Consider the following 27301-nt stretch of genomic DNA (forward strand, 5'->3'; position numbering starts at 1 on the left):
TGAAAACAACTTAAATGTTTATTTATCAATGAATGGATTGAGAAAATGTGATCACACACACAGGAACAGAATTCAGCCTTAAAAGAGACACAAACCCTGTCATTTGCAACAGCACAAATGAACTTGGAGAGCATTATGCTGAGAAGTGAAAAAATCAGACAGAAAGACAAACACTGCATGGTTTCACTTATATGTGGACACTTAAAGAAAAAGTCAAACTCATAGAAACAGAGAGTAGAAAAGTGGTTGCCAGGGGCTGATGAGGAGGGAAAATAGGGAGAGGTTGGTAAAGGGTATCAACTATCAGTTATAAAACAAATAAGATCTGAGGATCTGATGTAAAACATAGTGACTCGTTGATCATACCACATTGTATAATTAAAATTTGCTGAGAGTAGAACTTAAGTCTTCTTACCAAAAAAAAAAAAAAAAAAGAAAAAGAAAAATAGAAAGAAAGGAAGAAAGAAAGAAAGAAAGAAAGAAAGAAAGAAAGAAAGAAAGAAGGAAACAGAATGGCAAGCGTTGAGAGTACTGTTGAAATGGATTAGATTGAATGTGGGTACTTCCAAACCATTATCAGAGAATGTTCAGGACTTGTATTTTCTAGAAGATCATGGGTATTAATGACCACACTGCCAGTAATAAATGACATGGTTTCTATCATCAGTAATTTTGATATGGCCCTTTAAGCAAGTTACAACTCACAGTAGGTTCTAGTTTCACCATCAGAAAAGCTTTATAATGTTATGAATAATCCACGAAGACCACCTGAGGTCACCACATTCAAGAGAGAATTTGTCTTTAACAAATACTATGTTTGTGGGGAAAAAGGAAGGACTTTAGTTACCCAGCATCTTGGAGTCTTCATGAGAACAAGCATGCTGAGCCAGATCTGTGGAACCAGTTTAATTCCCCAAATGGTTGTTGAGATTTGTTCATGCACACTGCTACAGCAGCACAACACACAGCAGCAGTTTGCAAACTTAGGCAAAACCAGCAAGGACACCAGTAGGTGCAGGAGACCCAGGTCTGAGCTTGCAAATAGTTTGACTCGAAGACTGTCTTAAATTCTTCGTGGGCATCCTTGGTGAGGCTTCAGTCCAGTTTCCTGGGGGCCTTAGTCCAGTAGCCAGCAACAGTCCTGGTGCGTCCTGGCTGTGATGTCAAGCCTGGAATATATGACTTCCTGAACGTCCGGGGAAGGGAAGGCGGGGGCCTGAAGATGTTCTGCTTTACTTAAACCCCAGACTTGCTCCAGCGGCAATCATGGATTTACTGTGGGCAAACCCACACTTATAAACGTCAGTTTCCCCGAGGATGACACAGGCCCTTCCAGAAAGCTCGTGCAGGTGGATACGTATGTACACGCTAGTTGGATGTCAGCTCTAAGATCTAATTCCGTCTTTCTGGTATTTCAGACGGCCCCGGATTGCTAGTGGGAACTATGTAGCCACAGCTTCAAAGCAGGAGTAAAAATCAGAACAGAGCCTGTAACTGACACTATCAGAAAGAGCCACAGAAAAATGCGGTCCAGAACCTGGGCTACGAATTTCCAGTCTTGGACCACCTGCAAAAGAGAAAAGGACTCCTTCCATTCAAGATGCGGAGCAACTGTTCGGAATTCATTTCAAGGGATTGGAACAGAGTAACTAACTAACATTCAGCTTTACACACTGCCCTTTTCAAAACACACCTGCCACATCCCCTGCAGGGTAGGCTCGGATTCCTCCCCGTGACCTTCACTGGCCAGCCTGTGAACTCTTGGGCAACACCGAAGGCGGAACAGAAACAACGGAATCATTTATGCCTTGGTAAACAAGACTGATCAAAATGGGAAAAGCCTGATTTTTACACAAACAAAAAGCCAGAATCTCTTACTATGATCTTCCAGATATTACATATGAGATGAATTGCAAACTTAAAAGTTAAGTTTTCCTGGCCAGAGAGGAAAAAGCCTTTTCTTCCCCTCCACGTGTGGGGATGGCTGCTCGTCTCTGGACACCTGGGAACTGCTGGTGGGGACAGGTGGTCAGGGGAGGACAGCACTCTGAAGGGGAGGCGGGCAGGATCCCTTTGGATGGGGGAGGGGAGTTGGGCGGTGGGGGGGGGGGGCAATAAGCCTGTAGGAACGAGGTCAGGGTATGTCCAGAGGTCTGAAGGACATGGGCCCATTCTCTTTTGAAGGAAAAGAAATGTCCCATTTCTCTTATATGGGGATTGTGTAAAGAGGGCACAGCCCAGGAGTTCTAGAAGGGAACATGGGTGCGGAGGTAGAACCTGCATGCATCTGACACACACTGGGATTTAAGAAAACTTTGGGAAAAACAGAAAGAATACACATTGAATGTTTAAAGTGTCACAACGTTAAGTGGTGGTATTATGAGTGATTTTAATGTTCTTGTTTCTACTTAAAAAAAAAAGATTTTATTTATTCATGAGAGACACAGAGAGAGAGAGGCAGAGACACAGGCAGAGGGAGAAGTGGGCTCCCTGGGGGAGCCTGATGAGGGACTCGATCCCAGGATCTGGGATCACACCCTGAGCCAAAGGCAGATGCTCCACCACTGAGTCACCCTGACATCTTATTTGTTTCTACTTTATGTATTTTCCAAATTCCTTACCCTGAGGAGGTGTCACTTTTATAATTTTTAAAAAGCTATTTAAATCTTTGAATCAGAATTTTTACAGGATATAAACAAACAACAAACAACCCTAAGAATAGCAGAAATGTTTGTTCCATAGCAGCATTTCCCCCCTAATGCTTTAAAAATGTTTTTCAGTGGATTAAAAACACCACAAATAGAATATTCTAGGTAGTATCTAGACATAATACAGAAGGATATTTCTTTCTTTCTTTCTTTTTTTCTTTCTTTCTTTCTTTCTTTCTTTTTTTTTTTTTAAAGATTTATTTATTTATTTATTCAGAGAGAGCAAAAGAGAGGCAGAGACACAGGCATAGAGAGAAGCAGGCTCCATGCAGGGAGCCCACGTGGGACTCGATCCTGGGTCTTCAGGATCACACCCGGGGCTGCAGGTGGCACTAAACCGCTGCGCCACCGGAGCTGCCCAGAAGGATATTTCTTTTTAAAAATTCTTTCATTATTTTATTTATGTGACCAAACTCTTGGCACTAATTTTCACTGATTTTAGAGGAGAATAATTGAAACCTGTAATTTGGCCTATAACTTGTTTTAAGCAGTTAATCTGAGTCCACGACTATTTTGAGCCCGAAATATACACTCTCACTGCGTTTTTAAAAAAATCTGTAAGCAAAATAACTATGCTTTCCCCTCACCAAAATATCTGTTGGAGCACTGTATTTTTTATATTAATCCCCAAATCTAATTCTGTTCTTTTCTTTCCAAATACTACGGATAGAAATAACCACCATGGCACTAAAAATGAGAGATAAATTACCAGAGACAGGGATAACCAACTTAAAATGTAGAATTAAATTATGTTAAATAGAATCAAGTCTAATCATAAGGAATGGGGCCTAATCCACACATGCTTCACTTCTCTTAATTCTGTTCCTGAGAACTGCTTCCTAAAAATTCACACTAAAATTCTTACTCATGTCAGGGCTTCTTTAACATTTTACATGTGAAAAGCAGGTAGCTAATAAAGTCCCATTCAAGCACGACAGTGTTTTGTTGCCAAGAGATGCGGGAATATTGGTTCTTGCAGGGCTCTTTGGGGCAGGGTTATGATGAGCACCAGTGTACTCACCTGGTTGATGAAATGCTCTTTCTTCACATGCCTCGAAATGTACCTGATGGAATCTGCTGCCTTTTCCAAGAAAGCAACAAGGACTGTTTCTCCATCACTAACCTGCCTTTGTTTCCTTTTTTCTAGAACTTTGCCTTTCACCACCGGTTGACTCTCATCTCTATCTGGAAAGGAGTAGCGGTCTACATGGTCCTTCATACAAAGCACTTTAGGAAGTTTTTGCAGAAACAGTCTCTTCACCCAGGGGGCCATGGGGTGGTAGGTTGAGGAAGATCTGTGGTGAACATTAATCACGAACACAGTGACAATGATGGACAGGGTCACGAAAACCATAATGAACAGCAGGTACTCCCCAATGAGGGGGATGACTTTGGAGGAAGAGGGGATTATTTCCTCAATTACTAAGAGAAAGACTGTCAGGGAAACCAGCACGGAGGTGGAGAGGGACAGCTTTTCGCCCTCATCGGAAGGCAGGTAGAACACGAGCACTGTCAGGAAGGACAGTCCCAGGCAGGGGATGATGAGGAAGAGGGTATAGAACAGGGGCAGGCGGCGCAGGACCAAGGAGTAGGTGATGAACGGGTAGGAGTAGAAGCCGTCTCTCCTGTTGCCCTTCATCCCCTTAGCGTTGAGTATTTCCCACTCTCCGTTATCAAAGAAGTCATTCCTGTCAACATTGTCATTGACCAAAACGAGGTCAACCATTGTGCCATCATAAGTCCAGGACCCGAACTTCATGGAGCAGTTCTGCCGGTCAAATGGGAAAAACGTGACGTCCATGGTGCACGAGCTTTTGTAACTGGCGGGAGGGGTCCAAATGACCGAGCCGTTCGACCTCACGATGACTTTGGTCATGAGCGAGCCTTCGAAACGTCCATCAGCACTGTGGTAGAAGCAAGTGGACACAGATGAGTTGGGTCTTGGCCCACCCCTCTACTAGTTGCATTTATTACTTTCCTGCCACAGAGTCAGTATTTCAAGAACAAATGGTTCTGTGCTTACTGAAAGTTGTACATTTCTCTGAATTATTTTGCCAAAATCAGGCTTTTCTATCACCTGTCCTAATCTGACCAGCATATTTTTCTTCGGGGTTACTTACTTTTCAAAGAGAACTATGTCAGGAAGCCAGAGAGATTCTGATGGGACTTTAATTGAATGAATCCCACCATATTCATCAGGATTCCAGCGTAATTTGTGGTCTGTCCATTCCTGCATCAAAATGAGTATACTGTAATTGTATTCTGAAAATTCAATGTTCAAGTTTATGTTACTTTACTGATCCAATGTTTGGTTTTAAATGGGAAATTCATCTGTTTTTAGATCTTATGACCCTACCCTGTGGCTTAGTGCAATTCTCAAGATACAGGTTGAGCCAGCCTGGTCTCTGGTCTTGCCCAGGTCCACACAACTATCCCACTTGGGTTTTCCAAAATTGCCATATTTACCTTTCAATGAAGAGTCTCAACAACAAGGCCACTGATTTGTGATCTATTTTTTCAGCCTATTTCTCTTAAGAAACAAAAGAAAAAGCAATGGTAAATCTAGCGCAGGAGAGCTGGTCCAGTAATATCTTAATCTCATGATGTCGGGTACAAACAATTTTGAATATCACTCAAGAGTCTTGAAAAAACATCCACCCAGTATGTTAATATGAAACATCCAGTATCCACTGAGTAGTCTTGATGACATTATAACCTTAACCCAATGAAAAAAATCTTCTCCAAGAATTTCCTTTTAAGTTCTAATCTAAATTTATTTTGTGGCCACTCAATTACAATTTTAAATTATATTCCTAATATTGTTAGCCTCCAGAGATTTACATATTTTTCCTCATAATAGAATGAAATCATTCAGCATGTTTTATAGGATCTAATGGACCCAGATTAACAAACCTGACCACTAATTGATTGGATTATGAAGGTCAAGAGGATGATGTATGGATGATCCAATTACAGCAGAAGTGGACTTTCTTAAAAAGATCTGGATCCAGAATCTTATGAAATCTGACCTGAAAATTAAGTTCTTCTCTCCCACTGTCCCTCAGGTAGACTGTTAAGTAATGATGTAGGATAATATTAAATGATACTTCAGAAAGCTTGAAGGGTATGCCCAATGAGAGCCTCCCTGTCTTTAAAAAATCAGGACTCAGCAGATGGTAACTTCGCTAGGTGGTAAAGTATTGAAACATGCATGATGCCTGAAAAAGTGTAAGGCTGTATACACCAGATGAGATATTGTCTATCTTAGGCAATATTTGTGAGGCTTGATCCTTGAAAAAAGACATTTAAAAGGATGTAGGTCATTAAAAAGCTACAATCTAAAGGATAAAAGACTGTGTGCCTATTTATGGAAAACTATGCATATGAAGATTAACAGTTTAAGAGCCCAAGCTAATAAAGTATTTACCATGTTTACCTGGTACTCACAGCCTTCTCTTTCTTTTCCCCTTCCTCTACCCATTTTGAAAAGGACATTCATTTTCCTTCCTATGAATCATTTGTCTCCTACTAAGGAGACTTGTACTATCGGCAGGTCTGAATCTCAGAAATGTTGAAGGGAACTAGCACTTTTTGTTTGTTTCACTTTTTAAAAATTGACATACAATAAAATTCACTCTTCTTGTATACGGTTCTATATGCAAACAGTTGTATAATCACTAACAACATCAAGATCCAAGAACTCTGTTGCCCAAAAAGTTTTCCCTGGTGCTGCTCCTTTGTAATCAACTCCTCCATTGCCAGCCCCTGGCAATCACTGATCTACTTTCTGATCCTATAATGTTGCCTTTGGTCATATAAATAGAATCATACAGGGATCCCTGGGTGGCGCAGCGGTTTGGCGCCTGCCTTTGGCCCAGGGCGCGATCCTGCAGACCCGGGATCGAATCCCACGTCGGGCTCCCGGTGCATGGAGCCTGCTTCTCCCTCTGCCTGTGTCTCTGGCTCTGTCTCTCCTTCTATCTCTCAAGAATAAATAAATAAAATCTTTAAAAAAAAAAAATAGAATCATACAGTAGAGAGCCTTTTGATCCTGATTTCTCTTACTTACCATATGCATTTTGGATTCTTCTATATTAGTCATTGGTTCATTTTTATTAGTAAGTAGTATTCCCTTGTATGAATTTACCACAACTTATGTATCCATTCTCCAGGTAGGATATTTGGGTTCATCCAGTTTTTAATGATTACAAATAAAGCCACTATAAATATTTTGTGTAACTTTTTGAGTGAAAAACATTCTTTTCTTCTCTTGGGTAAATACCCAGGAGTGGAATGGCTGGGTCATAAAGTAAGTGTATGTTCAACTTTATATGAAGCTGCTAAACTGTGTACCAGAGTGGCTCTATCATTTTTGTTTTCCCACTAGCAATGTATGAGAGTTCCAGGTCTTTAGCGTCTTCTCCAGTACTTGATATTGTCTCATTTTTTATTTTGATTATAATAGTTGTGAAATGGTATCTCATTAAGGTTTCTAATATGCATTTTTCCTAATGACTAATGATGTTGAGCGTCTCTTCATGTGCTTATGTGCCACCCATATATCTTATTTGGCTGTTAAATCTCTTGCATATTTTTTAATCACGGTGTTTGTTTTATTACTGAGTTTTCAGGCTTCTTTATATATTCTGGATAAAAGCCCTTCATCAAATATTTGATTTGCAAATAGTTTCCCACAGTCTGTGGTTTCTTACTTCTCTAAGCAGCGTCTTTCACAAGACGGAAGTTATACACTTTGATGAAGTTTATTTTACCAATTTTATCTTTTATGAAACATGCCATTTCTAAGAAATATTTGCCTAACTCAAGGTCACAAAGATCTTCTCCCATTTTTTTTATCTAGAAATTTTATAGTATTAGGTTGTACATTTAGATTTAAAATCCATTTTGAGTTAATTTTTTTTATTATGGTGTGAATGTGGGATGAAGTTTTTGGTTTGTTTTTGTTTTTTGCACATGGCTATCCAATCATTGCTGCACCTTTTGTTGAAAAGGTTAAACATTCTCCATTGAATTACCTTTGCACATTTGTCAAAAATCAACCAACCATATACTCTGTGGGTCTATTTATGGGTTTTTTGTCCCATTTCATTAATCTGTGTCCCTCCTTTCTTTGGTACTACACTCTCTTAATCTCCATTGCTTTCTAGTAAGTTTTGAAATGGCGTAATGTGAGTCCTCCAACTGTAGTGTCCTTTTCCAAATCGTTTTGGCTATTCTAGTTCCTTTGCTTTTCTTTATAAAATTTTAAAGCAGCTTGTTGCTATCTATAAGAAAAATCCTTCTGAAATCTTAATTCTGATTGCCTTGAATATATAGATTGCTTTGGGTAGAACCACTATCATAATATTGAGATTTCTGACCAAGGAATATCATTTCTCATTCCATGTACTTAAGGCTTTTTTGATGTTTTTTAATCGGTGTTCTGTAGTTTCAGCTTATAGACCTCACACATATTTTGTTAGATTTATACCTCAGTATTTCGGGTTTTTTTTTTTAAAGAATTTATTTATTTAGATTTTACTTATTTATTCATGATAGACACACACAGAGAGAGGCAGAGACACAGGCAGAGGGAGAAGCAGGCTCCCTGCGGGGTGCCCGATCCGGGATGGAGTCCCCAGACCTGGGATAACGCCCTGAGCCAAAGGCAGAAGCTCGACCTCTGAGCCACCCAGGCGTCCCTCGTGGTTTTCTGATGTTATTGTAAATGGTGCTTGAGATTAAGGGAAAAAATCCAATTGTTCATTGCTAGAATATGAATAAACAATTGATTTTTGTATACTGACCTTGTATGTATCCTGTAACCTTGTTTAAGCTCATTTAAGTTTAGGAAATTCTTGGGTAGATTTTCTTTTTTTTTCTTGGCTTTTTAAATTTTTTTTTTTTTTTTAATTTATGATCATCACAGAGAGAGAGAGAGAGAGAGAGAGGCAGAGACACAGGCAGAAGGAGAAGCAGGCTCCATGCACCAGGAGCCCGATGTGGGTGGGATTCAATCCCCGGTCTCCAGGGTCGCGCCCTGGGCCAAAGGCAGGCGCCAAACCGCCAAACCGCTGCGCCACCCAGGGATCCCCTGGGGTAGATTTTCTACAGAAACAATTACATCATTTACAAATAGAGAGTTCTAGTTCTTTTTTTCCAATCTGAATGCATTTTACTGTTTTGTTTTGTTTTTGCTTTAAGTCACTAGCTAGGACTTTCAGTATGACAGTAAATAAGAATGGGAGGGGAGGGGCACTGGGTGGCTCCGTGGTTGAGCATCTGCTGTTTGGCTCACGGAGTGAACCTGGGGTCTTGAGATTGAGTCCCGCATTGGGCTCCCTGTGGGGAGCCTGCTTCTCCCTCTTCCTGTGTCTCTGCCTCTCTCTCTCTCTCTGTATGACTATCATAAAAAAAAAAAAAAAAAAAAAAAGGAGTGGGAGAGTGGATATCTTCTCATTGTTCCTGATCTTGGGTAGAAAGCATTTAGATATTCATCATTAAGTATTATGTTAGCTGTTGGTTTTCTTAAGTGCCCTTTATTTGACTAAGGAAGATTCTTCCTATTTCTAGCTTTTGCTGAGCTTTTTTTTTTAAAAAAAGATTTACTTATTTGAGAGGGAGAGAGAAAACACGCATGCTGAGAGAGTGTGAATGGGGGGAGGGGCAGAGGGAGAGAATCCCAAGCAGACTCCTGCTGAGTGTGGAGTCCTATGTGGGGCTGGATCCCACGACACTGAGATCACAATCTGAACCAAAATCAAGAGTCCGATGCTCAACAACTGAGCCATCCAGGTGCCCCACAATATAATTTTCTTAATTAGAATGGATCTTGACCTAAGTTGTATGAAAAGCTTTTCAGCTTCTATAGAGATGATTACATGATTATTCTTTAGTCTCTTAATAAGATGAATTGTATTGATTGATTTTTTTTTTTTTAAGTAGACTGCACACCCAACATGTGGTTCAAACTCAAAACCCTGAGTCTAAGAGTCATATGCTTTACTGACTGAGCCAGCCAGGTTCCCCTATACTGATGAAGTGCTTTATATTTATTAGTGCTAATTCCTTCAATAAGCTACAAAATTACCTACTATTAGTACTATATTAGATGAGGCCCCTGTGGCCCGGAGCATTCAAATGCCTTGTACCAGGCCACACAGTTGGTCAGTAAAGAAAACATGATTCAAGGCTGCTGCATATGACTGGGCATGCCGTGCATCACAACCCTAGGAGGTGCCTTTCACATTGACTAGGACGTGAAGGGTGCCCCCCACCAAGGTGTGCCACTGAGTGATGGCAATGGTACTCAAGCCATGGTACATTAAAAGGCATATCCTGCACTCTTTTCCCTTTTCCCATGCTACTGGACAGTGGAAGAATTTGTGGCTTACAATTCTTCATAACATCAGTTATTTGATCCAACTTTCTGTGGCTCTGCTTTCAAGGATATTTCTAGGGCTGATAGCTATAAAGCTTATGGACTCTTTACTCAGGCTAAAACAGTTGCTTATTCCACCTTTTCCTCTGTTAAAAAAGAAAAGGAAGACAATGAAAACAGAAGGTCTGTTTTGCCTTAATGGTAAATATCTGTCAAAAGGTGGAGGAATTTTACAAATAAGCATGTTACACAATGTCCAAGTTCAGCAACAAATAAGGGGAGAGAAAATTATGGTATGAAGATGAACCATTAATCATAGGAACCTTCAGCTGACTTCCACTTGGGCAAGGCTCAGTTTGAGAAGGAAGCAGATGTTAAGAGCTCTTTATAGAAAGAGGAGAAAACAAATTCAGAAATAAAGTGGACACGTGCCACCTGCTGCCTCAGATTCACCTGCCCTTCTTCCAGTATGAGCACCCTAATTTCCTCTTGGGCAACTACCTCATTGCACTGTCACTCACTAGCTGTGGGTGCATCTGACTCTTCCTTCTGTCCCACAAATGGGGCTGCACCTCACACTGGCCCACCATGATCTTCAGGGTTGTCAGGTAACCAAATGGGGAACAGTGAGATAGCATGAATCTTCTGGAGCACTGGAAAAGAGCTTGCCATCCTCTTTCCTGCTGGACTTAAACACAGGAAGGAAGTACTTTGAGGCAGAAGCTGATACAGCCACCTTGCTGAGGTGAGGCTGAGATGAGAATGGGGTCACCCAGAGGACGAGGGGCCTAGAGACAGGCAGAAGGAGCACCATCCCTGGGAATATTGCTTGAGCCCCTGGGTCAAGCTGCAGGTGACGCTGGCCTTGTCCCTGGACTTTCCAGATTATGAAAGCCAGTACTTTTCTATTTTTACTGAAGCCAGTTTGGGTTGGGTTCTCTGTCATATGCAACCAAAAAGTTCTCAGCTCATCCTGGGAGCATCTGAGTAGATCCTGAGCAGGTGGCGGGTCTCTGGTGCACAGGCAACAAGCGGCGGGGCAGACACACAGGTGGGCAGGTGGGCTGCCAGCGTGCTCTCACGGCCAGCGCTGTCTTGAGGGGACAGCACTGCTGAGCTCAGCCCCGGGCCCACTCTTGCCCTTCCCTGTTAAGAGCATACAGATGGCTGCGGACAAAACTGCTCCTCGGATCCAGGCTCCTCTCTGGGGCAGGCACAGCTGTCTCCCCTGCACCCGGTTCCCGAGCGGAGCAGGTGCACAGCTACAGCTTTGGGGCCTCTGCTGTCTGGCGAAGCCCAGCAAACAAATACCTGGTTTTACGAACTGTTCAAAGGGAACGGGCGGAGGGGGGAGCCCAAGGGTATGGAACTTTTGGGCCAGAAGGGCTTGCCCTGCTTGCCGGACCTCCTGACAGAGTGCCAGTGGCTTACTGGGTCACAGTCTGGGCGAAACGAATGCGCGGCACAAGAAGGCAAGGCTGGTGGCCACGCGGAACCCAGCGCCGCACCTACTCCTGGCCTGGGCCTGCCTCCCCTCTCGGGCTCATTGCTCCGAGGGGGGTGCGGCTTGGGTGTAATGGGAAGGAACGCGGGGTGGACAGGGAGGGCAGTTCTGAGGAGACAACCTGCAAAAGCCGAGACCTGAGGGTAGGAGGAGCCGCGAGGGAGAAGGAACCGGGAGAGGGAAGGCGCCGGGGCAGAGATGGGGGAACGACGGATGAGGGGTGCATAGAATCCTTGAGGAGGACGTAAAGAGATCTAGAGTGATTTAGGTCTTGTTCCTGCCCAGGAAAGAGAAGGGGGCGAGGTGGGACTTCTGGGATTTCAGAGTACCCAGAAGAGCAAGAGCACTGAACTGGAGTCAGAAGCTGTGAGTTCCCCACCCTGTGGTCCTCTGCTGCTTGTATGCCTCTGTGGGGTGTTCTTCTGTACCCAGACCTGGGGAATCAGAGATGTTCTCCTTGACAAGTCCGTCCAGAGGGGTTCCCTGAATTTCTATCAACATATGCGTCCACTGCGATGCTGACAGAGTCCTAAGCCCCAGGATGACCACACGTGCTAAGCCAGCAATGTCAGGGTGAGGATTCAGAGCCTCCATCCTCTCTCTTGCTAAGGACCTCTGGAACTTTCTGGTTACTTCCTGTTCTCTCCGAAACCCTGAGGTCATCCATAGACTAATCTCCTGTCTCTCCCTTCTTAAAGTAAGAGATTAGAAATAATATACTATGTTCATATAGCATGCTCCAGTCAAGATCCTCAAAGCTCTTTACAAACGTTAGCTCTACCCTGAGGCAGTTCCAAGGTGGAGAGCTGTGTCGTTGCAGGAAACAGGCGAGCACGGGATATGTCAGGACCAAATCTCAAAGTAATTCTGTGACTAAGAAAAAAAAAAAAAAAAAAAAAGGAAAAATATTTTCCTTGATTCTGAAAAGTGCAATTTCAAATCCATATCGTATATATTCCCTTAAAATTGTCCTTTCTTAGATAGTTTGAAATATCACTCATAAGTGTCTAGCTGTTATCCAGAACTGAATTTCATTTAAACCTCAATCAAAGACTTTTTTACTATAAAAAAATTCCCCTAGTTATTCTTAGTTTAATACTAAAACCAAAAGATAGCAAAGAACAAGTAGTGCCTTGAATTGTAGCCTCTGGGGCATCCTGGGGATCTTCACTTACCTTAAAGTCAAGTGTGAAATTCTCAAAGCAAGTTAAGGTTGAATCATTTCGATCTTAAAGAAAACAACATGACATACTATATGTCTCATATTCCTACTATATCCATGAGCTGCCAGAGCCAAAAAACGGGATTTGTCGTTAAGGATGAAAAAGCCTCCAAATGTGGCGGCCGGAAATGACATTTATTGAGTCCCAAGTATGTGCCAGATACTGTACATCACATTCACACACATGATTGCATTTCACCTCTTAACAACATTGTGAGGTAGGCATTGCCTCTATTTTATGGATGAAGAGATGGAGGGTCAGAGAGGCAAAATGACTTGCCGAAGTTTATATATCATGATTTCTGACTCCTGACTCCTAACTCCTGCTCAATTCTTACTCAGGGTCCACCAAACTGACCTCCTTTGCTAAGTCAGAGTGAGTCTAGGAGAAGAAAGGAAAATAAGATGCTGAGTTAAGGGTCGGAAGTAAATTCCTAGACTTGTAGGTGCAATTGCAGGTGGTGGAAGATTACTAGACTTTGGGAAGCTGCCCCAGCCCTTTACAGCAAGGCTGTCCCTTCTATGGTAGGTTTGTTTCTCATTTTCCCTCCCAGACCAGCTCCAGGAATCTAGCCTGTGAGGCCTGCATATTGAAGTGGAACTTTGTGTTGTTCTAAAACAGGAATCTGCTGTTGGAGAAACAAGGCTACTTTGAGATGTTGGCTTTGGCAGACATTCAGGCAGTTTTATTTTCCTCAGGAAAATGAAGGGGGTAGGACAACAAACTGCTGTCAGCTACAGTGAAGGGAGATCACTCAGAATCTTGCTGTCTTATGGTATTCACACCCCACAGTGCCTAGCCCAGGGTCTTACACAGTGTCTGGTGCATAGTAGGTGCTCAGTAAATGCTTGTCGAATGAGTAATTTTAATGTCTGTTGTCTTAGCGATTACTCATATGATAGACTCTAGGCCAAGGGTTCAACCCTTTATTATTAAAGAAAGGGTGGTTTCATTTCCCATTTGCCTTTACGGTGCTTGCGAAGCAGTTTTCCTAACCTTGAATATGATGGAGCAGAATCTGAGTGGTAAGGCATTAAGTACTTTCTCATGTAGTTTTAGTGAGTCAGTGTTAATAATCTATTTATGATTTATAGGGTTTTGATTACTCCCTGGAATAGGAAGGAGGAAGACAAATAAGTTTCCAAAATAAAATCAATAAAACAAAAATAGCTCCACATAGAGGACTTTCTCAGGATGTCACTACATTTGTGCTTGATAAAGGTCTTTGGTTAAGAGGATGGAGGAAGAACATCTAAATATACCAGAGGAGAACTGTGGAAATAGGGGATAAGATGGGAGAATTGCATTAAAAAAACAAGCATCTTGTTTGTGGAAGCTACCATGGAACATGTTTTTGTTCCAAGTATGTGGAGTTTTATTCTCTCTGTGATATGAATCAGGGAGCATTTTTCAGTGTCTGGATGAGAAGTGAGAAAAGAATGGGGTTTTACTGTTTCTGTCTTTATTTTGACTGAGGTAAACAGGGGTGGCTGGGGAGAGTTTCCCATAGGTTTGCTCTGGCATGAGAGCTTTGGGAAGTTATACGATTGAGAATAGTATGCAGGGGGTCACAACTTCTCCACCTTTTTGGCTTGCAGAACTTCTACTGATCCCGGAAGACCTACCTTAACTACCTTAAATATCTCCTCCCTTGGAAGCTCTCCCTGATTTCCTCCCTGTTTCATTGTCATTTTTGTAATGACATAGTACTTGTGTAGATTTTCCTTATGGTGTTTATCATATCACAGTCATTATTTTTTACACAACTACACTTTGTCCTCCCCTTGAAGGCAGGGCTGTATTTTCCTCTTCATATACCCGGATCTAGCCCAGTGGCTGACACTTAGTAGGCTGTAAGTAAACCTTGTGGAACGAATCCTTACTTCATTCTCTCCTAAAGGCTTTTCTAGACCATCCGATGTTGAGGTAGCAAAACCTTAGAAGACAAGGACCAGGAACTAGTCTATATGGGGACAGCACTGAGCAGAGCCCTGGACATCTTGGAGCTGCTCCCTTGTCTAAGGCAAGGGAAGGATTTCTTCATGTGAGCCAGACCTCCAGTGCCTAACCTGGGACAAGTCAGTTCAATTCTCTAATGCTCAGTTTTCTCATCTGCAAAGTGGGAATCCTAATAGATTCCCACTACCTCATAAAGTGGCTGCGAGAATGAACCTAGTTCATTCCTAGGACACACCCAAGCAGAGCATTTAGTACATGCTCAATAACTGTTAGGTATTATTATTAGCCTAATAGAATCATTCATTCCTAGGACACACCCAAGCAGAGCATTTAGTACATACTCAATAACTGTTAGGTATTATTTTTAGCTACTCTGAAACTGAGATCTGTATAAAATGCCAATGGTTGTTAATATCAGTTTTGTCTTGTTTTTATCATCCCTTTTCTTTATCTTTTATTATCTTTTTTTTTTTAATCCTTCACTTTTCTTTTACCTTTTTAGTTTTAAAAAGCAAGGGGTAGGGCGCCTGGGTGGCTTAGTTGGTTAAGCATCTGCCTTCGACTAGGGTCGTGATCCCAGAGTTCTGGGATCGGGCCCTGCACTGGGCTCTCTGCTCCATGGGGAGTCTGCTCCTCCCTCTGCCTTATTCTCTCTCTGTCTCTCATGAAAAAAAAAAAAAAAAAAAACTAGGGGTGCCTGACCAGCTTAGTCCATGGAACATGACTCTTGATCTCAGGGTTATAGATTCGATTCCCATGTTGGGTATAAAGATTACTTAAGAATAAAATCTTAAAAACAAATAAAAAGATACCTATATATCATATGATGGAGCTCAAATGCCTCCTATTCCATGCAGCCTTCCCAGCTTGCCACCATGCTATAGAATTCATCTTTCTTTTTTTTGTGCCATAACATAGAATATATTAATTAATATTTATTGTGATATTTGTACTCCACATCCAATCTGTGTGCACAGAATAGCTTTGATAATATTCTCTGTTGTTCTATAAAATGTATAGAGGGTTTTCTTACTTTGGCTCTTCCAGTGATTTAGAAGCAGGGCTTTGATGGTTAAGGCAGAGGCTGGGTATGGCAGGGAAGGCCCTAACTGGGGAATCCAGATTCCAGCCAGATGAATTCCTGGACTCCTCTGTCTCTGTAAACAGGGACAGTGTGATACCTGCTTTGTTAATTCTGAATGTTGAGAAATGTAAATGAGAGAAGAGAGATGACAACCCTTTACAAATTTAATGCAATGAAAGTCTATTATTCTTTGGCTAAAATGAGAAAGACAAGAAATAACAAGTGCTGGAAAGGATGTGGAAAAAGGGAAACCTCGCTCACTATAGCTAGAAATATAAACTGGTATAGCCACTGTGGAAAATAGTATGGAGGTTCCTCGAAAGATTAAAAATAGAATTACCATATGATCAAGCAATTTTGGGTATTTACCCAAAGAAAATGAAAATACTAATTTAAAAAGATGCATGCACCCCTATGCATTATTTATAATAGCCAAGATATGGGACATATCAACCCAAATGTCAGTTGAAAAGTGAATGGATAAAGAAGATGTGGTATATATATTATATACCACACATATATATAATTTATATATGTATATATATTATATATGTACATATACATATATATTATATATGTATGTAATATATATAATATATATGTGGTATATATTATATATATATATATATATATATATATATAATGTTACTTAGCCATTAATAAAGAATGCAATCTTGTCATTTGCGACAACCTGGATAGACCCAGGGTGAAATAATCAGACAGAGAAAGACAAATACCATATGATTTCACTTATATGTGGAATCTAAAAATACAAAACAAATGAACAAACAAACAAAAAGGCAGAAACAGATCCAGATCTAGAAAACAAAGTGATGGTTGCCTGAGGGGAGGAGGTGGGGGAATGGGCACAATGGGTGAAGGGGGGTAGGAGATACAGACTTCCAGTTATAGGATGAATAAGTCATGGGGATGAAAAGTACAGCATAGGGAATGTAGTCAATGGTATTGTAATAACGCATATGGTGACAGATGATAGCGACACTTGTGTTGAATACAGCATGAAATATGGACTTGATAGGTCACTATGTTGTATGCCTGAAAACCAATGTAACATTGTGTGTCAACTATAATTTAATGAAAAAAAATATTATTCTCATTACTTCTAAAATATGGGAACCTAAGTCATCAGGCTGGCTTTTCCAAGCATCAGCTTACCCCATTCCTATGGATTTCTCTTGCTCTGTTTTGGGTATTGGAGATTTGTAGGTTTTGACTCTGTCTTGACCTGGAGGCATCCACCAGGCCACTGTGATTCTGGTGGCCCAGCTTTGCTGGAAGTCATTTCCAAAGTTGCAGTTAAGGTTTGAGGAGTTGTGGCTTCTTGTTCACTTCTACTGAAATGACCTCGTGTTTTCAAAATCTCAAGAAAAGTGAAAAGTACCAATAATAAAGACCTGCTCTAGTTGCCATATCCTAAGGGGGGGGGGGGGAGTTGCTCTCTGGAGCTTTCCCCATTTCTCCAGGTAGTCAGGGAGCAGTGCTCAGACCTTGGCATCAGAGTCCATTCCAGGCATGCTTCTGAGCTTCCAGGACCTGCTTGCTCTCCAACTCCCGCAAAAGAACAGGAAATAATAGACCCCAACCATTCCCAAATATCTCCCCAAGGAACCCAATATGTTCTATAAAATCATTATTTTTCAAATAGGGGTCTTTTTAAATAGAAAAGAGTGAAAATAATTAGGTTAGCAGATACAATGCTTGGATTGACAGTTACCTGTTTGAGCCACACATTTGTTGTCATCAGCTGATTCTTTTCATCCTAACAAAATGAGAATTAGAAAGATATAAATTCAAATTAAGTGAAGGTGTCTTTTAGATTCTTCTTCTTTTTTTTTTTTTTGGTCAGAAAGACCTCTCTGAGTCTTACATTTGAGGAGTTCAAAGCATCAAGGATTCTCAACTTCAACACAGTTAAATGCCATGGGATCCTAAAATATTATGCATAGTTTGCTTAAAATAAAAAATAATAATTAAAGCAAGTAGCAGTCCATTGTGGTGATATTTACCTAAAATTGTGTAAATCCAGAAGGCAAAGTAAGATCGCAAAGCAGAATGAATATTAGCTAAATCAGAGATCACTTTAGCATGATTTGCTAGAAGGAATCCTTGGGCATTGAGTCAGCTGGGGTGGGTGAGGGTGCAAGTGGTGGGGCGGGGCCAGGGATGGGACAATCTGGGAGGATTACTCTGGAACTTTGGGGAACCACAGCAGGATGACTTTGCAGAACCGGCTTGTTAAAGTTCACTGATTTCCCCGGGAACTGGACCAGGGCAGAAGTGGGAGCTCGGCAGCCGTCAGTAGAGCGTGTTAAGGTATGGGTGGTGCCTGCGGGATGCGTGGGCCCTGAGGGGATTCAGGAGGGGATGGGGACACCGGCCCTCCGTCAGGCTCCAGCATCATCTGCCCTCTCTCCCTGCAGGCACCCCCCCAGCGCCCACCGGTCTGGGCGACACAGCGGAGCGGGGGGCTCGGTTGTCCCTGGTCTCCCGTCCCGGGGCTCAGCCTGGCGCCCGCCCAGCCCGCCGGGGCGCTGCCTGTCCCTGCAACCCGACCCCGCACGCGGCCCCGCGCCAGGAGTGTCGCCGCCACGACGCTGCTCATTCCGTCCCCAGGTCACTTCACTGGCCTCGCGGGGCAGATTTTTTCTCCCAGCAAGCTATTTTTAGAATCGAAATGGCAGACACGGGGAAAGCAAGCGAAAACACCATCCCAGAGGCTCGCCCGGGAGAGGAATGCGCGCCCGGGGGGCCCTTCCCAGCTGCGCCGAGGGTCACTCACCACATCCACGAGCTGGGATATTTTCAATCCGAAATACACTTTTATGGTGTCATTGGAATTTAGCACAGGGCGAACCCATTTCTGATAACCTTGGAATAAGTGTCTGAGGAGGGCATCTTCACTTTCGGCCATTGAACGGAATCCTGCAGAGGCTGGAAGAATCCAGAGGGAAACGCGAATTAATGGGCGAGGCGGGGCGGCTGGTGTAGCTTCCCCCGTCCTGAGCCTTCATCTCTGCAAAGATGAGGCTGCAAAGGCCTCGTCAGCAAAGGCAGCTCTGAGCCAGTTCTCCAACCGTGCTCCTCCTCCTCCTCCTCCTCCTCTTCTTCTTCTTCTTCTTCTTCTTCTTCTTCTTCTTCTTCTTCTTCTTCTTCTTCTTCTTCTTCTAATGGATATCGTACTTATTTTTAATTTAAGTTCAATTCTCCATGCCCACAACACACGGTGGAAAGCAGACTCTACGCTTCACCCAGAGCTTGGCTCTCTCATCGCTTCTCCCATCATGAGGTCAGCACCTTGACCCCCAAAGAATCACCTGCAGCACCCCCCCTCCACCTCAGGTCTCAGCTGAGATGCCCCCTCCTTACAGACACGGCCCCACCCACGTGCTGCTGTCCACCAGGCCCCTTCTGAGCTCCATCAGGTCCTTACCACAATGTGTTGTGTATTTGTCACTGTCTGTCCTTCCCTCGAGCTCCATGATGGCAGGCACAGGATCCAATTTACTCGATGATGTGTATCCAGCGCCTAGAACAGTGCCTACCCACAGCACATACCCATTTTATATCTACTTAATGAATGAACCGATGAAAGGAATATGTTGGGACATTTTCCATGTGTTTGCCACATAGCCATAGAACACCTACCACATCCCCTGCGCTGTTTGTTCCCTTGCAAAGGCCTTCCCTGGTCAACAACCAGGTTCTAACACTCTTCTCCACTCCTATATATCTGAGAGCCTAAGAACACCCTAATTCCAAGCTTTGATCCTCAGGCTGAAGAAATGGTCTAGGAATGCAGTCTAGAGATACGTTTTATTTCTTTTCAGTGTCATACTATCAAATTTAAAGCAAGGAAGCTGGGGTGCCTGGGTACCTCAATGTTTGAACATCTGCCTTTGGCTCAGGGTGTGATTCCAGCATCCTGGGATCGAGTCCCACATCAGGCTCCCCACAGTGAGTCTGCTTCTCCCTCTGCCTATGTCTCTGCCTCTTTCTCTGTGTCTTTTGTGGATAAATAAATGTGGTCTTAAAAAAAACAAAAGCAGGGACGCTTTGTTATTGTTGTTTTGAATATGGCCTCTCTCGTGGTCCCTGGAAGTTTGTCCCTCCAGTTATAAAATAAGTAAATTGAAACCTACTCTTAATGCTCCTAGGGGTGATCAGAGGTGTAAGATGGGCTGCATACCTCTTTCACTCTCGAGAAAGCATATTAAAATGCAAATGAGTGACGAGAGAGCTGTAACTTATGTTTATACTTAGTTATTTAAAAAGCTAGCTGTTCTCAAATTTGGATACTTAGCTGTTCTCAGCAAGCAAAGGCACACTCCGGAGCAGGTCAGCTGGGTGGTTGCCAGGGCAGCACTCTGTAAACACCCTAGAACCTTACTGGAAGTGTTGGGGAGGGTGGGAGTTGACATTTCCCGAAACCTTCCGAGGGACAGAGTGTTCATTCGCTCAGGCTACACTTCACGAATTTCCTACCCCACATCCAGGCTCATCTTCCTTCAAAATACATCGCATCTCTGATTATTTCCCACCATCTCCGTGGGCAACCGCCCGTGTCACAGACTCCATCCTCGCCCTCGGATTCATGTGCAGCTTCCTCATCACTTCCACTCTGGCTCCATTTACAGTTCATTTTCTGCTCAGCTGTCAAGCCAGCTCTTACAAGCAGAAGAGGATTATGTTAGTTCCCTGCTCAAAGTCTTGCAGTGGCTTCCTATCAAACCTAGAAGGGACATCTCATGTTCTCATGGTTTCCCAGGCTGTGTACAGCCCTACCTTCTCCCACTCTGGCCTCAGCCCTCCTCCCCAGTGCCTCAGGCCCGTCCGCTCTTTCCAGAACATGCCTGTATGTTTCTGTTTGGGGCAGGCCCTGGCCCTGTAGAGACCCCATAACCCCATACTCATTCCTTCATTTTGTCCCATCTTTGCTTACATGTCATCTCCCTGAAGAGGTCATTCTGGGTTACACAATCTAAATATCCCTCCTCACACTTTATCTCGTTGATGGTACTTTATCTCACATCAGAGCCCTTGGACCTATTATGTGTCTTTGTTTATTGTCTGTCTGCCACACGGGAAATGCCAGCTCCGTGAAACCTTCCTCACTGCTCCTCCTGGCTCTGTGGGGCCTGGCCCATTGGGGCTGCTGAGCCAACATGTGTGTAGCAATATGGTGAGCTACTTGGCTTTTGCTTGCTGAGTGGTATTTGAAGAGTTTAGGCTAGAGTTGAATTGCTAGGGAGAAGAGGGAGACAGGGAGGCCACAGCTGTCCTCCCTTGGCCTTGGCAGGCAGCCTTCCAGTGAGGAGGAGAATATCGTTTCAAGGGCACGATGGCAGTGACCGTTCCTTGCTCAATAGCCCATTTGCCCTTTTTTTTTTTTTGGTAACAGATGCTAAATTTATTCAGCATTGCATGGAGCCAGCTTAAAATGTTCCCTTCTCAGGCTCTCTTACAGGTAGGGAGGGCCATGTGACAGACACATTGGCCACTTAAGATACAAACAGAAGCCAGAGGGTGAGGTTTGTAGGAAATACCATTGGAGCAGACAGACTCGTCCGACCTGCATCTTTCACCTTCCATCTTTCACGGGTTGTTCTCTCTCCTTCCTGCCTGGAGCTGGAACGTGGGATCTAGGGATTTGGCCACAGAGGTATCTTAAAGCCTGATGAAAGCTACGCACACAAGATGGTGAAATAAAAGGGCCATCAGAGCCTGGGCTCCCAGCACTGTAGGACTGCCAATCAGCCCAGGAATGCCTGCTCCAAATTTCTTGGTGTGTGAGAAAAGCCATTCTCCTTTTGGGATAAGTGGTTATCGCCATAGTTACCTCTATCTGAATGCAGTCCTAGCAGCTGAGGGCCAGGGTTCTGCTTCCTCAAGAGCCCCTGTGCTCCAGTTCAGGCCAGTAAGGACTAATTACTTAAGACACCATCTCTCGGTGGATGGAGACACTCAGGAAGGCTGAGAACAACTGAATAACATCTGAGCCAGCACATGTGTACATGTGCACACACACACACATAAGGGACTTCATAGCTTGGATACGCTGCCATTATAATTCTGGATTTGTGGGAGGGATTCTGAGAACAGAAACTGTACTTTTGATTTCCTTTCCTGGCAGGAAAATTTTACTGTCAATTTGCAGAGAGGTAGAGTTGCACACTGGGGAGGATCTTCTAAAATTTTGACCTTGACAATCCCCAGCACTTGCCACCTTTAAAACTATACCTTCCATAAGAATGGTTGGATCCCTGCTCTTTGCCAGGATACAAAGGGAAATAGCAGATCTGCTCTTTCAGGGCACTTTGTATGTTTTACCTGCTTGGCCAATGTGGGAGGGTAAGCTGCTGTCTGAATCAAGGAACAAAACGCATAGATCTGTACTGGCTGTTATGGACTAAATATTTGGGTTCCTTCAAATCCCTATGTTGAAGCCGTACTCCCCACCATCTGACTATATTTGCAGATAGAGCCTTTAAGGATGTAATTTAGGCTAAATGAAGTCATCAGTGTAGGACCCTAATCCAATAGGATGATGTCCTTAGAAGAGATGCAAGAGAGCTCATTCTCTCTCTGTGCAGGCATGAGGAAAAGCCAGGTGAAGACACTGCCAGAAGGCAGCTGTTTACAAGCCAGAAAGAGAGTTCTCACCAGAAACCAAATTTGCCTACACCTTGTCCTAGATTTCTAGCCTCCAGAACTGTGAGAAAATAAATTTCTGTGAAGCTACACAGTCTGTGGTGTTTTGTTATGGCAGCCTGAGCTGACTAGTACACATCTGTATTGACCAAAGCAGACCTTACCAAAAAAGGACAAAGGTTTCATGCTTTCTGTCTGACATCTTCAATCTCCCCAAATAAAAGCTGAAGTCATCGAGGTTACTGAAGCAGATGCAGAGGATAGCCCTGAAAATGTTTCTGCTTTGTCCTTCTGTAAAATAAAACATGATAAGGAAGGGAAACTGCTTCCACCATTGATTCTTTGAGGCTAGGGCCTCAATAAATACTTGATGCTGTCTGGTGAGTGAACAAATGTCCAAGAGGGCCTAACAGCACTTTCCATGCACAGGGGAAGGAGGCAGAGTGACCCCAGCTCACTGTTCTAGAGGGTGTAGAGTCACAGATGTTTTCAAGATTTCCAAGACGAGTGGTCTCTGTTTTAAGGAATAAATGGATTCCTGAGAAGTTGTGTGTAAACCAAATTTTTGCAAATGGACTTGTATTCTATTTTTTTAAAAAAAATATTGTATTTATTCATTTGAGAGCGAGAGTGAGAGAGCACAAGCAGGAAGAGGGGCAGAGGGAGCAGGAGAAGCAGGCTGAGCAGGAATGTGGGGGGCTTCATCCTAGGACCCTGGAATCATGACCTGAGCTGGAGGCAGACAGTTTACCGACTAAGCCAGCCAGGAGCCCTTGCACTTGTATTTTAAACAAATTTGACAAGTCTGATATTCTAAGATATATCTCAGCAACACATTGACAAGTTGAGAAGCTGCTCTCAGAAGGTGAGTGATTCCCTGAGTGGGTGCTTGCAGTTCCAAAGTCAGCCTCTCAAAGGGGAGGGATGGCAAAACATTTGTATTCATAAATAATTTCAACATTAAAGAGGAAGGACCAGTGAAATGACTAAGGTGCATGTGTAGACAATGAAGCTAGAAAAGATAACTGAGATGAACTAAGCACCTCATTTTACAGGCAAAGATCCTGGGGTGCAGAGAGGGGCAGTGACCTACTCAAGGTCAACTCAGTTAATGAGTGGTGGGTATGGTTTTCTGACTCCCAAGTTCTAGTAGCTTCCTCCATGTGGAACTCAGGCTGGGAAAGTGCTCTAGGAGGACTCAGCTCTTGGCCCTGGAGGCTGAGTCTCTTGCCAAACTCCTCACTTTTTAGAACAAGCATCCCACAAATATTTATTTAACATTGAGAGCTACTGGACTCAGATTTAGAGACATTAGTTCTGGTCTTGTTTCCAAACCAGGCGATCTTAATTAAGAAAAGCATTTAACCTCTCCCGGTAAAATTAGAAATGTGGATGATGGGTAAGCCCTTACCTACTCACTTGCCCTATGGTTCTAGGGTTTCACATCCATGAAACAGCCACAAAATGTGACCTATTGATGCCCAATATTTGCTATTTTGAAGACACACACAAAAAAGGCAATGTTTAAAATATGCCATTGATCAGACAAATTCGCTCTTGGCTGCCATTTACTGCAACAGAGGAGGCATCAGGTAAAGGTAACTAAAGCTATGATGGGATTAGAGAGGACTCACTGCCCATGAGGAAGTTAGGACTCTCTCAAGCCCTGTAAGTGGGACCATGAGAGATGTGGATGAGGTACTCGGTACCAGCTTGAGACAAAAAAATTTTTCTTTGGAACCTACAACTTGACCTTCTGACATCTTTATTTTTCTTGACTGTGTTTCTTTTCCTTTCTTCAGGCTCTCAGACCTTCTGCTCTCTCCCACCGAATTATCAACACCCATTTTCCGCAAAATTATGACAAGTGCATGCACGCTGAGGTATAAATAACTGATAAGACTTAATTGATGAAAATGCACATGCTTATTTATGGTTTTATTGAAGACAACACCATTGTTCATCCTTAGCTAAGAGAGTAAAGAAGTAATTGAAGACTTTTAAACCTCAGCAAATATGATTGAGACACATTTTTTTGTATTTTGACACCTTTTGGTATATTTTGGTTCTGTCTTTCCACTATCACCACCTTGTTAAAAAAAAATCATACTACAAATATATTAGCCTCAACACATATAGCTAGCCCTCAGGGCAAAATAAATAATAAATACTGAATGGATTCTTGCCAGCATGAGAGTTTATTAGAATGACTTTGTTTTTTCCCTCTTGCATCGCCCATGCTGGAACCATTCCTAGGATACGGTAGATCCTCAATAAATATTTACTGAATGAGTAAACACACGTCATCGTGTGGTAAGAGTAATAGGAAGATGAGTAAGATACAGTCTTTATTTCTCGGAGCCGTGATAAACATACAATGATGAATTAGCAACAAATATGAATTAGCAACACAAGAAATGTCACATGGCCATACACAATTATCCTCTCCACCAAAGCCAAAAATGTAAAAATGAGGAGTTGCCCTTTGTAATTTGGAAAAGGTACTTTTGTAACAAAAAGAAACTCTTTCGTTTGCAATGAGTAGTATAGTTAAAGAACTTAAGGAAAGTGGTACAGATCTGAAAAATAGAAATGGACTCTAATGGATCTAGAAATGTTCACAAGTGTGAGAGTGACTACAGATTATTGATGTATTACAGATCAGTGACAGACGTATACAGCACAGTATACACTCCCAAATGCTTGTAGCCTCGTTGATGGAGAATGAGTACCAGGCTCCCTTCCAGTCCCCATTTTCTTATGTAACCACTACTGTGCAAAGAAGAGGGTGCACAAGTGAACTGAGAGGGTTTATACAACCACCCCTACTAACCTGTGATATGGGTTCCCTGGGGAAAGAACGGTAAGAATAAATTCTTTCATAGTAAATAGAACAGTAAATAAAGGCAGAAAAACATTAGACTCCTGGATATTAATTGCATCCTAAAACACACAGAAGTTGATTATTATTTTTATGATTGACAAATTGTATTTCAGACTGCAGAGATCAAATTTAGTCATATTAGAAAGTGGGTCTGATGCCCTCAGCACTTAGAAAGGATGGCTTTTGAGTCCTCAGTATGAGGAGAAGCTACCTTTTTAAAGAAAGGATACTGTTTAGGTACATGTGCCTAGATTTGGAATCTAGGATTTATTTTAGGACTTGGGCAAATCTCACTTGGTGCCTCTGGCTCTCCAGCTGAAAGTAGCATAGTCAAACATGGCAAAAATATTAGTGAGAAATAAGTACAAATTGCTAATGGGACAGCGGGATTTTCCTACCAGCTGGCTCCAGCTCTAAATGGTTGCCACCACAATGGGAAGAGCTTTGTGATCTTAAATTACATAAAAAACGAAATGAGGAGGGCACTTGATGGGATGAACACTAGATGTTATACTATTTGTTGGCAAATTGAATTTAAATGTAAAAAGAAAGAAAGAAAAAAGGTGAAATGATTTCCAAACCTAGATAACTGGCAGGTGCAAATGATCATTTCCCATTAAACTTTGCAGTTATTTTCTCCCTCTTACCACTTCTCTTTTGTCTGTCTGCCTGTCTATATATATATATATATATACACATATCTTTTATATATATATATTTTTTTTATTTGCCCTCTTTATTAAGAATTCTCTGACTTTCAGGGGGATAATAGTGACAGAAAACTCACATATGTTCATAGACATTTGATGTCTATTTTTGTTTGTGATATACAAACATACTAAGTAAACCTACACACAAATTTATTAAAGTTTGTATGCAGGTGTATAGGATATATTGGATAAAATTAAGGAACTACACACAGATATAATGATTATTAGTAGACATGATAGAAAAAAGTTGATGGAGTAAATTTCTGTGCCAGATGTTTTAACAATCCTGAGAAACATTCAGTAACATTTTTCCTGCTTTTGTATCTTCCTACCAAGTTCATGATTCAAAAGGAATATCCCAGAAAAATGACAACAGCAAAAATATTATGGAATACATAGCTATGATTTCTTTAGCAATAAACAGATTTCCTAGAATCACCCATTAGAACCACATCCCAAAGTTTATCCTAAAGATACCTATACATTACAGTTTGTAATTCTAACATTATCAATATCGTATTTCCACCTCCCTTGCTTAAATCATTCTACAACGATGAAGTTTTAATTTACTTTAATTTGAGCTTACCTGAGGGAGTGACACCAAGAACGATGAGCATAAGGATAAAGCCTGCCAGTCTCATGATGTCAGTTTAGGAGAGATAACTCCTTCCTTTTCAACAATACAGTATTTCCATCAGAAAGGGAGGTTTCGAATAGCAAATGCAGTGGTTCAAAATCCGAAGTGGAACCCAAGGGGAAAGTAGACACCTGAAGTGAGATAAGACAGTCTCAGACCACCCGGCATCCGTGCGATGTTTCTTAAACTACACTTCATTGATTTCCAGTCAGCTGTCAGATCATGTAAGTCTAAAACATATCTCTGGGTCCTAACTCCTGACTTATTAATTTGCTCTCTCACAAAGAGTTGCAAGGCAGAGGAAAAGGATGAAGCTAGACAACTTCTGAATATTCTGTGGTATTTTTCTCACTGTTGGAGATCTGAGCAAAGGAGAAAAACTGCATTTTATCACATGCATCATGAAAGTTAGTGAGAAGTTTCTCATACATATTATTTCTCCCTTGTGTCTTCATTTTGGGCTTGGAGCTGAAGAATAATGAATAAGAGGGGGTTTGAAAGGTAGAAAATCCCAGTTATAAAATAAGTCATAGGGATGTAAT

General features: G+C 42.3%; 1 protein-coding gene across 1 annotated transcript; it reads right to left on the reverse strand.

Annotated features, from left to right (window-relative positions):
- CHRNB3 (cholinergic receptor nicotinic beta 3 subunit) lies at positions 1-27112 on the reverse strand. Its single transcript, XM_025993894.2, has 6 exons — positions 26709-27112; positions 18660-18811; positions 17595-17639; positions 4829-4938; positions 3730-4612; positions 1-1567 (listed from the first exon to the last, which is right to left on the reverse strand). Exons 1-6 carry the CDS (start codon positions 26761-26763, stop codon positions 1433-1435), a joined length of 1380 nt encoding a protein of 459 aa, XP_025849679.2. The 5' UTR covers positions 26764-27112; the 3' UTR covers positions 1-1432.
- Positions 27113-27301: the final 189 nt, after the last annotated feature.

This window comes from Vulpes vulpes, chromosome 7, assembly GCF_048418805.1.
Source record: "Vulpes vulpes isolate BD-2025 chromosome 7, VulVul3, whole genome shotgun sequence".
NCBI lineage: Eukaryota > Metazoa > Chordata > Mammalia > Carnivora > Canidae > Vulpes > Vulpes vulpes.